The following is an 11,486-nucleotide window of genomic DNA, read 5'->3' on the forward strand; positions in this document are numbered from 1 at the left end:
ACTCTCATGGAAGAAAAATATGCTTCACTTTGCAACATGGCCAGACAGATCCACTTCAGTGCTCTCTATTTTTCTCACTCTTATTTATTGCAGCCCTGTTGACCGCAGTGGGGTAGTGTGGTATGGACTTAAGCAGAGTGTCCTAAAGCAACAGTATGACAGAATATACTTTGGTAAAAGGGGGAGGCTTACTGTTTTTCTGCCGTACTGGTCTGACATGTTCCCCCAGAGCGTGGAGCTCGACATCATCCCCACAAACACTACCTGTGGAACAGAAGCAATTTTTCCTCTTAACAGGAGGAATCAACAGAGAGTCAGGTAAGAGCAGAGAAAAGAAAATGGTGCAACTCTGCAGTCAGACCAGAAAATCCAAACCCTTATTGTTACCAATGACTATTGCTGTGTGCCTGGGGCACAGCTCATCTGGGAAGAGATTATTAAAGGATATACACACAGTGGGATTGCTCAGCACTACCTCAACATTTTCCTCCCATTGAGAGCCCGGGGAGTTTTTCTAGTGACTTCACTACGATCAGTTAGATCAGTGCCAAGTCCTTTTGTTTTTTTAAATCCCACCTATATATTTCTGTTAAACTAAAAAATATGACATAGTGACTGGGTAGTGCAAGCTGCTAATAAACTGAAGGTCATTAAGGCCTTGCCTTAAGACAGCATCTGCAGAAAGGGCATCCTGGGATCCTAGGCATCTAGAGATCAGGCCTGCAAGGTATGAAGTCCCCTAGCTTCTATAGGGAAGCCAGTTGTTTGAAGGCAACCATATGCCTAAGTTCTTTACACGATCAGTACCTTGCAAGCTACAGTTCCTCTGGGTATGAGCCCCAACTCATCTCTAGCCTCTGACTGACAGTTTCACCAGGCAGCTGAGTGAGGTTTGGCTTCACTGGCAAAAACAGTGTGAAGGCCAGATTAGATTTTACAATTCTGGAGGAGTCAGTAAGAAGATTAAAATGTTGAAACAACCTGTACCCATCCCAGAAAAGAAAGATAGGGGCTGAACTCCTGCCCCATTCATGCCAATTACCAGAATTTCAGCTTTACCCATGGGCCAGACCTTGAGGTCTTTGCTCAGTCAAAAGTCAGTGAGACTTTTGCCTGAGAAAGAAATGTGAACCTAAGCAACACATGGTATCAGAGAGGGTGCTCACTTCTGAAAGGCACAAATGTATCAGCTTCTAGCTCATACCGATTGCTACTCTACCCCCTGTTCATACTGAGCTAAAACTGTACTGTGCTGAGGCACTGGGCTTTTATTGGGTTTGATTTCAGAGGCAGGCAGTTTAAACTGACTTTTTGGTTTAAAAGCATATTAGTGTATCTACAAATGTGTGCAATCATGCTGTGGCCCAAAAATGTCATCAAAGTCCACTGGAGATAAAAAGGCAGGGGTTGGAGTTAACCTACATGCCATACAGCAGCAAAATATATAAGTAAAAGGTAGCCACCTAGTCGTATTCCAAGGCCGGTTTTCTCCTCCCCAAGCCCACCTGCATTCCTGCAGGGTTAATCTGTGAGGGCTCCACTGCCAGGTACCATTTTGCTTGAACAGCAAAATCCCACTCTAGTCCAGGGCTCCCAATCCTGGTATGGGCAAAGGAATTTAAACTTTCCTGAGATAGAGAGAGAAGGCACCCTGGAAAAGTTGCCAAAGTTATGAAACTTTGTGTGAGTAGGGTTGGAAGCCCAAGTTCATAATGAACCTGTGGAAGTTTGCGGGACTGGCTGCAAATTGCATGAAACTTGACATCCAAAACATGCCATGATCCAGGCTATGTTTATTTTCTTCAGACTCTGGCTTTTAAAGAAAGGCTTCCATACCCCTGTAAAACAACATCAGAGTTGTTTCCAGTCTGCAAAGCCCATGAGCAGATTTTACATGGAGATAGAAACCATCATGTCTGAACAGCAACGAGTGGAAACACCTTACAGAATACAGGAGCTGTCAGCTATTTTTCCTACCGATGTGAGCAATGCAACCTGCCAGCTTGGTAATCGCCACTCACAATGAAGCTGAGGAGCTAGGATACTTAGAATCATCATTTCCATAGCATCTGCCATCTAGAAGGGCAAGAAAAAAAATAAATGACTGCTGAGAAATCAGGTTGACATAACATAAGATCGCTTATCTCTTTGATGGTAACCTTGCCCTGATGAGGCTATTCTGACCATGGAGGCAAAACAAGGCAACCCTGTTTGAAAGGCACTGCGGGTTTGCACAGTGCAGTGGAAAACAGCAATATATCTTCAGAGCACTTAAGTGGGTAGGGACATAAGCACTTCCAAACTCATTCCCTAGATACCAGGGACAGCGCTGGAAGTGTTGCAGTATAGGCACTCAGGCTACAAGATTGCAGAATTCTTACTAATGCTAAGAAAAAAACACTAAGCAGGTAGGATTCAAAAGGCCAAATTTAAGAGTGATGCAGTTTGGTAATGGTGAAAGTTTCAGGGAGTCTGTTTAGTTCTTCTTTTCTAGTTACTTAGTATATGGTATGTATCAGCATTAGACTCCCAAATACAAGCATTCATTCATGCCACATAACTTATATCCCTCTTTATACATCACCCACAAATTTGGTTCATGTACAATTAAGACATCTGTGGGCCACATTCTCCTTCAGTTACTGAACCAGGGCAGACTGTAACCCAATATATGGACAATAACTAGGAAACAAAGGATCTGGCTAACAAATAATAAAAGAGGACAGAGTAATAGAAAGAGACCATTTTGCTCTGGGTACTGCAGTTAAACCTAGGAGTACAGGGATTGTTCAGACAGCAGGAAAAATGTACTGAGGCTAAAAACACATGGAAAAGGGAATATCTTGCCCAAGAGGATGAATGTGGTAAAATGACTAGATTAAGGAAAAACTGGATAAACTTGTGGTAGCAGCAGCCTGAGAGTTTAGAGCAGCAGGTCTACCTGGACCCTCCCAACCATCTTAGAGGTAGAAGAAAAGGAGCTTAGCCTGCTATTTATGCATAGGTTAGCTCTGATTCTGGCAACAGTTCACACTTCAAACAGTATTTCTGTTCATGAAAGGTTGGGGGATTTTGTTTTCAGGGTATGAATACATCATTTAGACATTAATGTATGACACAGAGTCCATGCTATTGACCTTGACAACAATTACTTGCCCAGGCTAATCCAGTAATAACAGAGAGTTTCCACTGGAATTTCCCAAACCCAATGGCTTCCACCGCATCTTCCACCATAAAAGTATCTGGAAAAGAAACAGAGCTTTTGGTTCAACACTTCATTTCTTCCCTGATAAGAGATGTGCTCTAAAATGGCACTTTCTAATAATCCAACTATTTTTTATTAATTTAATAATAGGCTAAATCATTACAGCTCTAATTCATTTGTATTCAATTCTTACACACTAACCCCCAGTTTCTTCAAAGATTTTGCCAAACACCATGATTAGGAAAATTAATAAATTAACTTAAATATATACAGATTTTTAAAAATATAAAATCAGTATGACATCAGGGGATAGAACTAGGAGCAATGGTCTCAAGTTGCAGCAGGGGAAATTTAGGCTTGAGATCAGGAGTAACTTTCTGACTATGAGTGTGGTCAAGCATTGGACCAGTTCATCTAGAGAAATTGTGCAATCTCCATCCCTAGAAGTTTTCAAGCAGGTTAGTCAGATTTTATGATCATGGGCTTCAAGGGGGGGGATGTAGTGACTTACAGCAGCTGAGGATCTGAGTTTCTATATATGGGGGTCCCTTCACCAGCCTCTGAAATGCAGCTATCTCTGGAGTGAAGCACAGTAGCTCTTTACTAGCACATAACAATACCACACAAGAGGACAGCAAGTTAGCAATAATATTTTATGCAGTTACATTTACAGAGGGAATTTAGGGTGGCAAAACATATCTGAGTTGAGAATTTGGCCAGGACATTCAAACAGCTATCCAGACCTTTGCTACAAATACCAAAGGGTCTTGAATCCTGCAAATCAGCAGGACCTGAATTTTGTGTCTCCTTTGAAAAATCTCTGCTATCTCATGTTTATTAACTTGTCCATTGCCAACTATGTCTGTGCAAAATTTAGGATGAAAAACATGGTTTAAATGTTGTTTTAATTTCATAGTCATTTAAAGCAGCTTGTCTCAAAGTTTTGCCAATACCAATGGTCAATACACACAGTAAGCTAGTTTCCCACATTAAAAACTCCATCTAGCCTTGTAATAAACTGCTGCAAGTCATTTTCCTTCCTTCCTCACCCTCCCCTTAAAAAAATGGCGCAGAGACCTTTTGTGATGTTGGTATTTTAGTCACTTTGTTTGCGGCCAACAGGCCAACATAAATTCTCTCCACATTTATGCACACGCCCAGACTTTCATTGGTAAGCTGAGCTCTCTGGAGAGAATCACTCAGATGTAGAGACTCATTCAAGAAAGTTAAACTTCAATAACTGCAAGGCACTAAAGTGTAGCTGAGGAAATGCATGGTCAGCTAAAGAATGCATGCACCAAACCCTCCCGAAAAAAACAAACAAGGGCATCTGTTCTATTGTAATTCCATCCTGCTAATTTTTCCACCACCACTGGAAAAGAAAAAGAAACCCAATCAATACTAGGCCCATTCCCAAGTGCTCTACTGGCTTCAAACTACATCAAGAAAATATGTCTTCTTGACTTCTAAGTATCTAGTGGGTGTGTCTTCAGAACAACCTGTTTTTCCACCTCCTGCCTTTGTATTGCTATGCAGCGGACAGTAGCTGGAATCCTTGGCTCAGTACCGTCTTCTTGCCCTGTGGGCCAGAGACAGGAACACTGCAGAGGCTTCATGCTCAGCTTTGAAGATGAGCCATGTGGAACTGCTATCATGAACTCGGCATGCCATTTCTGAATGGAATTTTTCCAATGCTCCCAGACAGAGGGAAGGTGAGAGACCAAGACTCCGTTCCCAGGAAGTTGTAGGGCTATAAAGGTTAAAATGTTTCCTTTTTGGTAGCAGACAGGTAATCTTCCAGTCTTTCCCATCCAGAGCCCATGGCTACTGAGTTCCTAACTCGACTGACTAGTATCGTGTCCACCTCTTTACAGATCTTTTGGAATTAAATCAGCTGAATTTCTACTGTGTTACCCAAAAGCAAACTCTGAAAAGCCCCAAGCAAAAAAGACTAAAGGGCAATTCCGGTAAGAACTCAACTACATGCACCTACTCATAGCAGACTATAAAATAGAAGAGACCTTGGAACATTAACATGCCAAGCCAACTCTCCTCAAGTTTCCTAAATTAGTGCTCTAAGGAGTCAGTTGTAAACTGATCCAGATCCTTTGTTTGGGCTTTTGACATTTGAGTGAATTAGTTTGTCAGTTTTATTGTCTTGGAACCAACTTTTAGAAGTGGACTGAAGTCTCAAGCTCAGATGCAGAACTTGAAGATACCAACTGTGTGGAATGTTTGATTCGATTTGCCGTGTTGTAAAGACACCGGGAAAAGTTTGGACCCTGTGTTCAGCTTTTGACCTGCCCCAAAATTCACGAGTGTTTCCATCTGGGATTGTTTGGGGTCCAGTCCTGATAACAGTAAAACAAATAAGCAAGCTGACCCCTAGAGAAGGCAGTGCACTTGTCACAGGCACATCATTCATCATTCAGCCCCACTGTTCTAACTCCCTTGGTTGACAGGTTCTCTCAAGGCGACAGACTCAGTCTTGGCTGCAGCATGGCTAGAATAAGCCACATGCTTATTTTAAAAGGAGAACTAGAGTCTTGCTTACCGTCAGTTGGGTTGGCAAACTCCTTTGGCACTGCAGCTCCATCCTCCAGCTCTACAGCTTCTAGTTCTGTTTGGACACCTTCAATCTGAATTTCGTGTTCTCCCGAAATGGCATCTTCCTCTGACCTGGAACTCTCCCCTGTGCGGCGAAACTTGACCACCCTAGGAACGTACCAAAGAGAGACTCAACAGGAAGAAGTCAAAAAGTTGAGGGTATGAAAGGAAGCAGATAGGCTCTCTGGGGCAAGAAGTCCAGATGGAATTAGGAGCCGTCTAGATTTCTTGGTGGAAATGGATTTTTCGCTTGATTGAAGCCAGAAATCTGTGGCTGCGTGCTGGGGAAGCCTTTCGCAGCATGGGCAGCTGACTAGGAGAGGAAGAGGACCGGAAGCTAAGCCTGGCCAGCCTGCTTTGTGTTTCTGTTGGGCTGTAACTAAAGGACTTTGTTACTGCAGAATAGATCTCAGCTCCCCAGACGGTCAAGCCATATTGTAAGTGGCTGTGCCCTGAAGACCAAAAAGGAAAAAACTGTAGCAGAGATGCCCTGCTACCCTGTGATACAAGGCTATGCCAGCCTTCAGTTTTCTGCCTATATTCTGGCATCTGCAATGCTTGAACCAACCAGAGAGCTGTGCAGAATGTTGTTTGTGCACTCCATTACTTGTGTGTTGTTTCACAGCTGCAAGAAGAAATGCAGATGTTATTATTGGGGACTAACCTTAAAAAACAGGTCTTGCACATTCATATGCTGACTGAAAGCAAGTCTGTCCCAGCTGATCTTCATTACCATGGTGATATAAAGCAAGCAGTGAGGTTTGGAGTACCCAGACCTCATCATTCCAGACTTTGAAGGCCCCATGTGACACACTGAATCTAAAGCCCCAATAAATCTTTCACCCTGTTTAATTTAATTTTGTGAATGGCAAAGAACAATACTTACTGCCTATAGACTCAAAAGGAGAGAGCTACTGCATGTACACTTAGCATTTATTGCTAACAAAAAGAATTAACATTGTGTAAAATGTAATGCCTGCACAACATACGAGGTAGGCAGTCATGGAGAATGAAGTGCTGAAAAAACAGAGTAGGTCTAAGAAGGGTGACATAAGGGTTTCCCAATAAAGGTATCTTAGCCCTAAACAGAGAGTGACAAAGAAGTTCAGTTGTCAGTCAATCTTCAGCCTTCCTGCTGAGACTTAAGCACAAGAGGTGGGGACTCATGCTGCCAGCAGTGATTGTAAATACAGAAACTTCTCTATCGGCAACTGAAAGGAGCACTACCAGCTTAGTTCACATTGGATACCTCACGCAGTACAGTTATCAGAGAGTAAGAGCTTTCAGTTTCTCCCTCCACTGACTTGTTCTGAACATGAACAAGTGACCAAAAATGATCCTAGCTATTTAGGGCCTGTGGTTCACTATTCAAAACTGTTTAAATCTTTTTGCCTTTCCAATTTACATAGGATCAAGGAACACTGAAATGAATCAACTGTTTGAATAGAAATAATGAAAGAATAGAAGTAGCATGTAGAAGGGATCATATTTACATTCATGGACTCCTCACATTCACTGTCTAGGCAAAAAGAAGAACTAGTCCATTTCTTGCATTCCTTTATGAATCCTGCTTCATTATGTAATGTTTAGCTGCTTGCCAAATTTCAAGATTACTGCTGTCCCCTAGGACACAAATCATTTTTCTGAAAACAACGTAGAAAATTAAAATTTGGGCTATTTCTACAACAAGGACAATGCATATGAAATTAAACAATGCAACTATATTTAATCCATGTTGAGTGTGTGTGCAGACAGACAAGAAGCCAGAAAGAAAACTACTGGCAGAAAACAGCCAACAAACCATCCCATTTAGTTAAAACTGGGTAGTTAACCCGAGGGATAATATGTATAATATAATGTGTATTCACATGGATGCTGTGGCTTTCTGTTCTCCTTGCAGAGTTACAGGAAGCAACCTTCTTTGATACATACATGATTTTGGTAAGCTAGATACTGTGCATCCTAAGAAGAGGCTGAATGCGAAGCACACGTCAGAAGGTGGCCTACTAATGAAGAATCCTCAGTTCCCAGGGAAGCAAAGGGGCTCACACCACCTCAGAGTTCAAGACACTTATCTTGGCCAATCATTTTGTTAATCTAAAATGATGGAGATACCATAGCTAATAATCAATATGAAAACAGTTACACTAAAATTGTTACTAGACAAATCCAGAGGTCTGTGCTTAGTTTTCACTAGGTTTGGACTCATTCTTTACTCTGGTGTGTCGCCAAGAATTTGCCTGAGTAAGGCAAATACTTGAGTACTGAGCTTTGCACTGAGCTAACAAGGTAACATCTGCAGCGCCAAACAGGAAATGCTTTTGGATGGAAGGCACCATAGCACGGGCCCTCTTGACTTCTGCACAGCAGCAAAACAACACTACAACCCAGTTCTTCAGAAAACTCTTGGCATTAGGACCGGCTTCTGCAATGGCTGCAATACCACGGTCATCAAGGCTTACCGATCCTTTTGGGCATACAAACAAACAGTGAACAAACAGGTCCAGAAAGGTTTGTGTTTTGTTGGTCCCTGGCCTCATCTCAACCTAATGAAGGGTAAAAGGAACCCCACTTATAGGTTATATAACAGAGCAAAGAACCATGGCTCAGCAACCACACTGAAACCATCATTCGGATGGAGGTAAAGTACTGCAAGTATTTTTTCAGTGAATGGCACAGCATACTAATGGATAGCAGGCAGATACTTTCCTTGAGAGAGCTCACTGTTGTAATAACATTGTAGCTTCTTTCACTATTTTTTTTTTTATGCATAGCAAAAACTATGAACCTATAACCTATGGTTTTTAGATGATTTCTGTATGTTTCCCTGCAAAGATAAATTCACAATTGAGAAAAATGGCACTGGGCAACAGCTATAATTGCCTGCCATTTTGAACTTTAGCTTCTTCATGTTTCCCTTAAGGAAAAGCAGTCAAATTTGGGGCATTTATGTAAAATTATTTTAGAAATAGATCCCACAAGGATAAAGCTATTTTCAGACATACTTGCTTAGTTCCTGGCCTATAAATATTAACAGCACACAACAAAATGCAGATACGTGTATCTAGTAAAACACACGGAGAATAAATATGCCATTTAAAGATTTACAGACTTGTGATTTACATACTGTTTACCCAAAAAAAGGGAGGCAATGCTTTTATTCAAGAACTTCAAAGCATGCAGGGGAAGAAAAAAAGATTTGTTTTACAGTCTTCCTGGAATGATCCTGAATTTGGGTGCAAAATTTAACTGGCTTCTTGGGCAGTTAAAAATACCCATTTGCCAGAGACAGGGAATACCTTTTCCTGGAACGTAACCTTGTATATCAAAATAAGGCCTATGTAATAAATGCAGTAATCAGTTAGCACCTCTTGTAATTAAGAGCCTGGCCCAGCACAAGGAGAGAATAAGCACAAGTCTAAGAGCAATGAATCAGAAGGGGAGGGCTAAACAACCCAATTCGCTATTAATGAGTGCGCTGCAGCCTGACTGCCAGGTTACTCCTCACAAGGAGTGAAGTGAACCCATGCTGATGGTCACTCTTGAGCCCAGGTCACTCAGGACACACTCATTCTTTGCCCACGTTTCACAGGATCCCTCACAGAGGCCCTGAAACCATCAGCTCCATGTGAAGTTTGGAACAGGTTACCCAGAGCGCTTGTGAAATATTCATCCTTGGAGGTTTTTAAGACCCTGATAAACAAAGCCTTGGCTGAAATGATGTTGTTAGGGCTGGTCCTGCTTTAAGCAGAGAGTTGGATTAGATGTGACCTCCAGAAGTGCCTCCAAACCCTCACGTTCTACGATCCTAAGGACTCCCTATACCTAGTACATAGCCTCACTTGAAACCCTGTCATCTGCCACCCATTCATGCTTTTGTATAGTTCAAAAATCTTGCGTTCCCTGCTGTGCACTGTAGAAGGAACTGCAGAATCAAGGTTCAAGTACTTACAAGTAATACAGACCCTGGCAAATCAAGGAATAGGCAGTAAATTATGTATGTCTTCTATACCTCTCTCAGATCTGTGCTCTGCCATTGAGATCCACCAGCTCTATTGCTGGCCTGCTGGACAAGCAGCTACTGATCAAGGAATCAAATTGATATTTTTCCCCTCACAGCAAGAGTTCAGCTATCCCTCACAGAAGAGGACATCTACCTTAGTCTTCTTTCCATATCCAGTGGGACCAACATAAATGATGCCAGGAGTCAACCAAGAAGAAAAAGCTGAAACTGTACTGTCTTGTCTATACAGGAAATACCAACTTTAAACTTCATGCAGCTGGGATTTGCTACACACGTCAGAAAGCTGTTCACCAATGCTTTTTCACAATGGCCCTTTCTAAAGTCACACTTGTATACTTGGTTTGACTGGTTTAGAGCCGAGAGCAACATCCATTGTCCATCTTTTTACTTTCATGTGCATGGAAAATATTCAGGGCACAAGTAGAGAGAATTTGTGCCAGATCTAAGCCAAAATGCACAATGTTTAACCCTAGGTAACAGAATCTTTAAAGCTGCTTTCATTTCTTTTATGCCTCTGTAGCATCACTATAACTTAGACACCTGGTATACTTGCAACTCTTGAAAATGTAAGGACAAGACGTTGTTGGAAAGAAATCATCTTAGTCCCTGGCTATTTTAATTCTGCCCTAGCAGTGAGGGTCTTTATCCTATCTATTTAAGGGGCAGCAAAACCAAATTATCAGGCATCCTTGCAAGCTGCAGCAGCTGCAATCAGACATGCAATGGCGGCAGTTTTTAAAGGTGAACTGAAAGACCTTCCATACTTGGCAAGACCCGAGTTCTGTGTTTCTCTTGCAAGAGCTGATGACACCATTGATACCCAGAACGCAGCAAAGTGCTGGGGTGGCAGCAAAGGACCTTGATCCATGAAAAAACATCAGGGGCTGATGGCTGGACTCCTCAGCCCAGGCTGTCCACGTGACTGGGCTGCAGGCACTAAAAGGGACCGTGTAGAGGCGCAGCAGATGTGGCCTCCTGTTTTGCTCTATTGAATTCAGGTAGTCCATGGACCCGCACCGCACTGTTGACCCAGCTGGTCACAGACAGCACTTCCCCAATCACCTGCTCTCTGGAGGTGCACTTTCAACACTAAAGATCTTTGCAGCATGTGGATTTTTGGCAGAGCAGTGTCTGCCTGTGTGGGGCAACCATTGCATCCGCTCCCTTGAACAACTGAGGTACAGCCTCTAAGACATTTTTTGAGATTTTTCCTAAAGTACACAGAGTATCTCAGGATTTGATCAAGGTATGCCTTACACTGCTTTCCCATTGCCATCAACTCCTGCAGGAAAACCAGCATACTTGGTCTCAGGACTTCAGGTCTTTACAGGTAAGCAAAGGCAGAACAGAGTTTCATCCATTTTTGTTCTAAAAAAAAAAAATCATACCCTTCTACATTTTAATGAAATTATATAGGATAAAATCCTGGGATTGTTGAAATTAATGCAAAAACCAACTTTGACTTCAAGGGAATAGAATTTATTTAATCATTTGGGAGGTATGAAGGATTTTTGCATCCAGTTAAAATAAGGAAGCTTCTCAGTTCAGGTTTATTTCATAGATTTCATAGATTTCATAGACATCAGGGCTGGAAGGGACCTCGGGAGATCATTGAGTCCAGCCCCCTGCCCAAAGGGCAGGAAGTCAGCT

The 11,486-nt window shown here is 42.2% G+C and overlaps 1 protein-coding gene across 3 annotated transcripts in view; it reads right to left on the reverse strand.

The window, feature by feature from the left end:
• Positions 1–11,486, reverse strand: part of SVOP (SV2 related protein) — a 34,098-nt gene that overhangs the window by 19,314 nt on the left and 3,298 nt on the right. For all 3 annotated transcript variants that reach the window (XR_002101891.1, XR_002101890.1, XM_019538830.1), the window contains exons 2-5: positions 5,760–5,920; positions 3,157–3,242; positions 1,978–2,076; positions 193–264 (exon numbers count right to left, since the gene is read on the reverse strand). Coding sequence is in view for 1 of the 3 variants with exons in the window: in XM_019538830.1 (XP_019394375.1) it covers positions 193–264; positions 1,978–2,076; positions 3,157–3,242; positions 5,760–5,920 (418 nt within the window). In the remaining 2 variants the exon portion in view is untranslated. The remainder of the gene's footprint in view (positions 1–192; positions 265–1,977; positions 2,077–3,156; positions 3,243–5,759; positions 5,921–11,486) is intronic.

The sequence above is a fragment of the Crocodylus porosus genome, unplaced genomic scaffold (genome assembly GCF_001723895.1).
Source record: "Crocodylus porosus isolate Cpor-Errol unplaced genomic scaffold, CroPor_comp1, whole genome shotgun sequence".
In the NCBI taxonomy this organism is placed as follows: Eukaryota; Metazoa; Chordata; order Crocodylia; family Crocodylidae; genus Crocodylus; species Crocodylus porosus.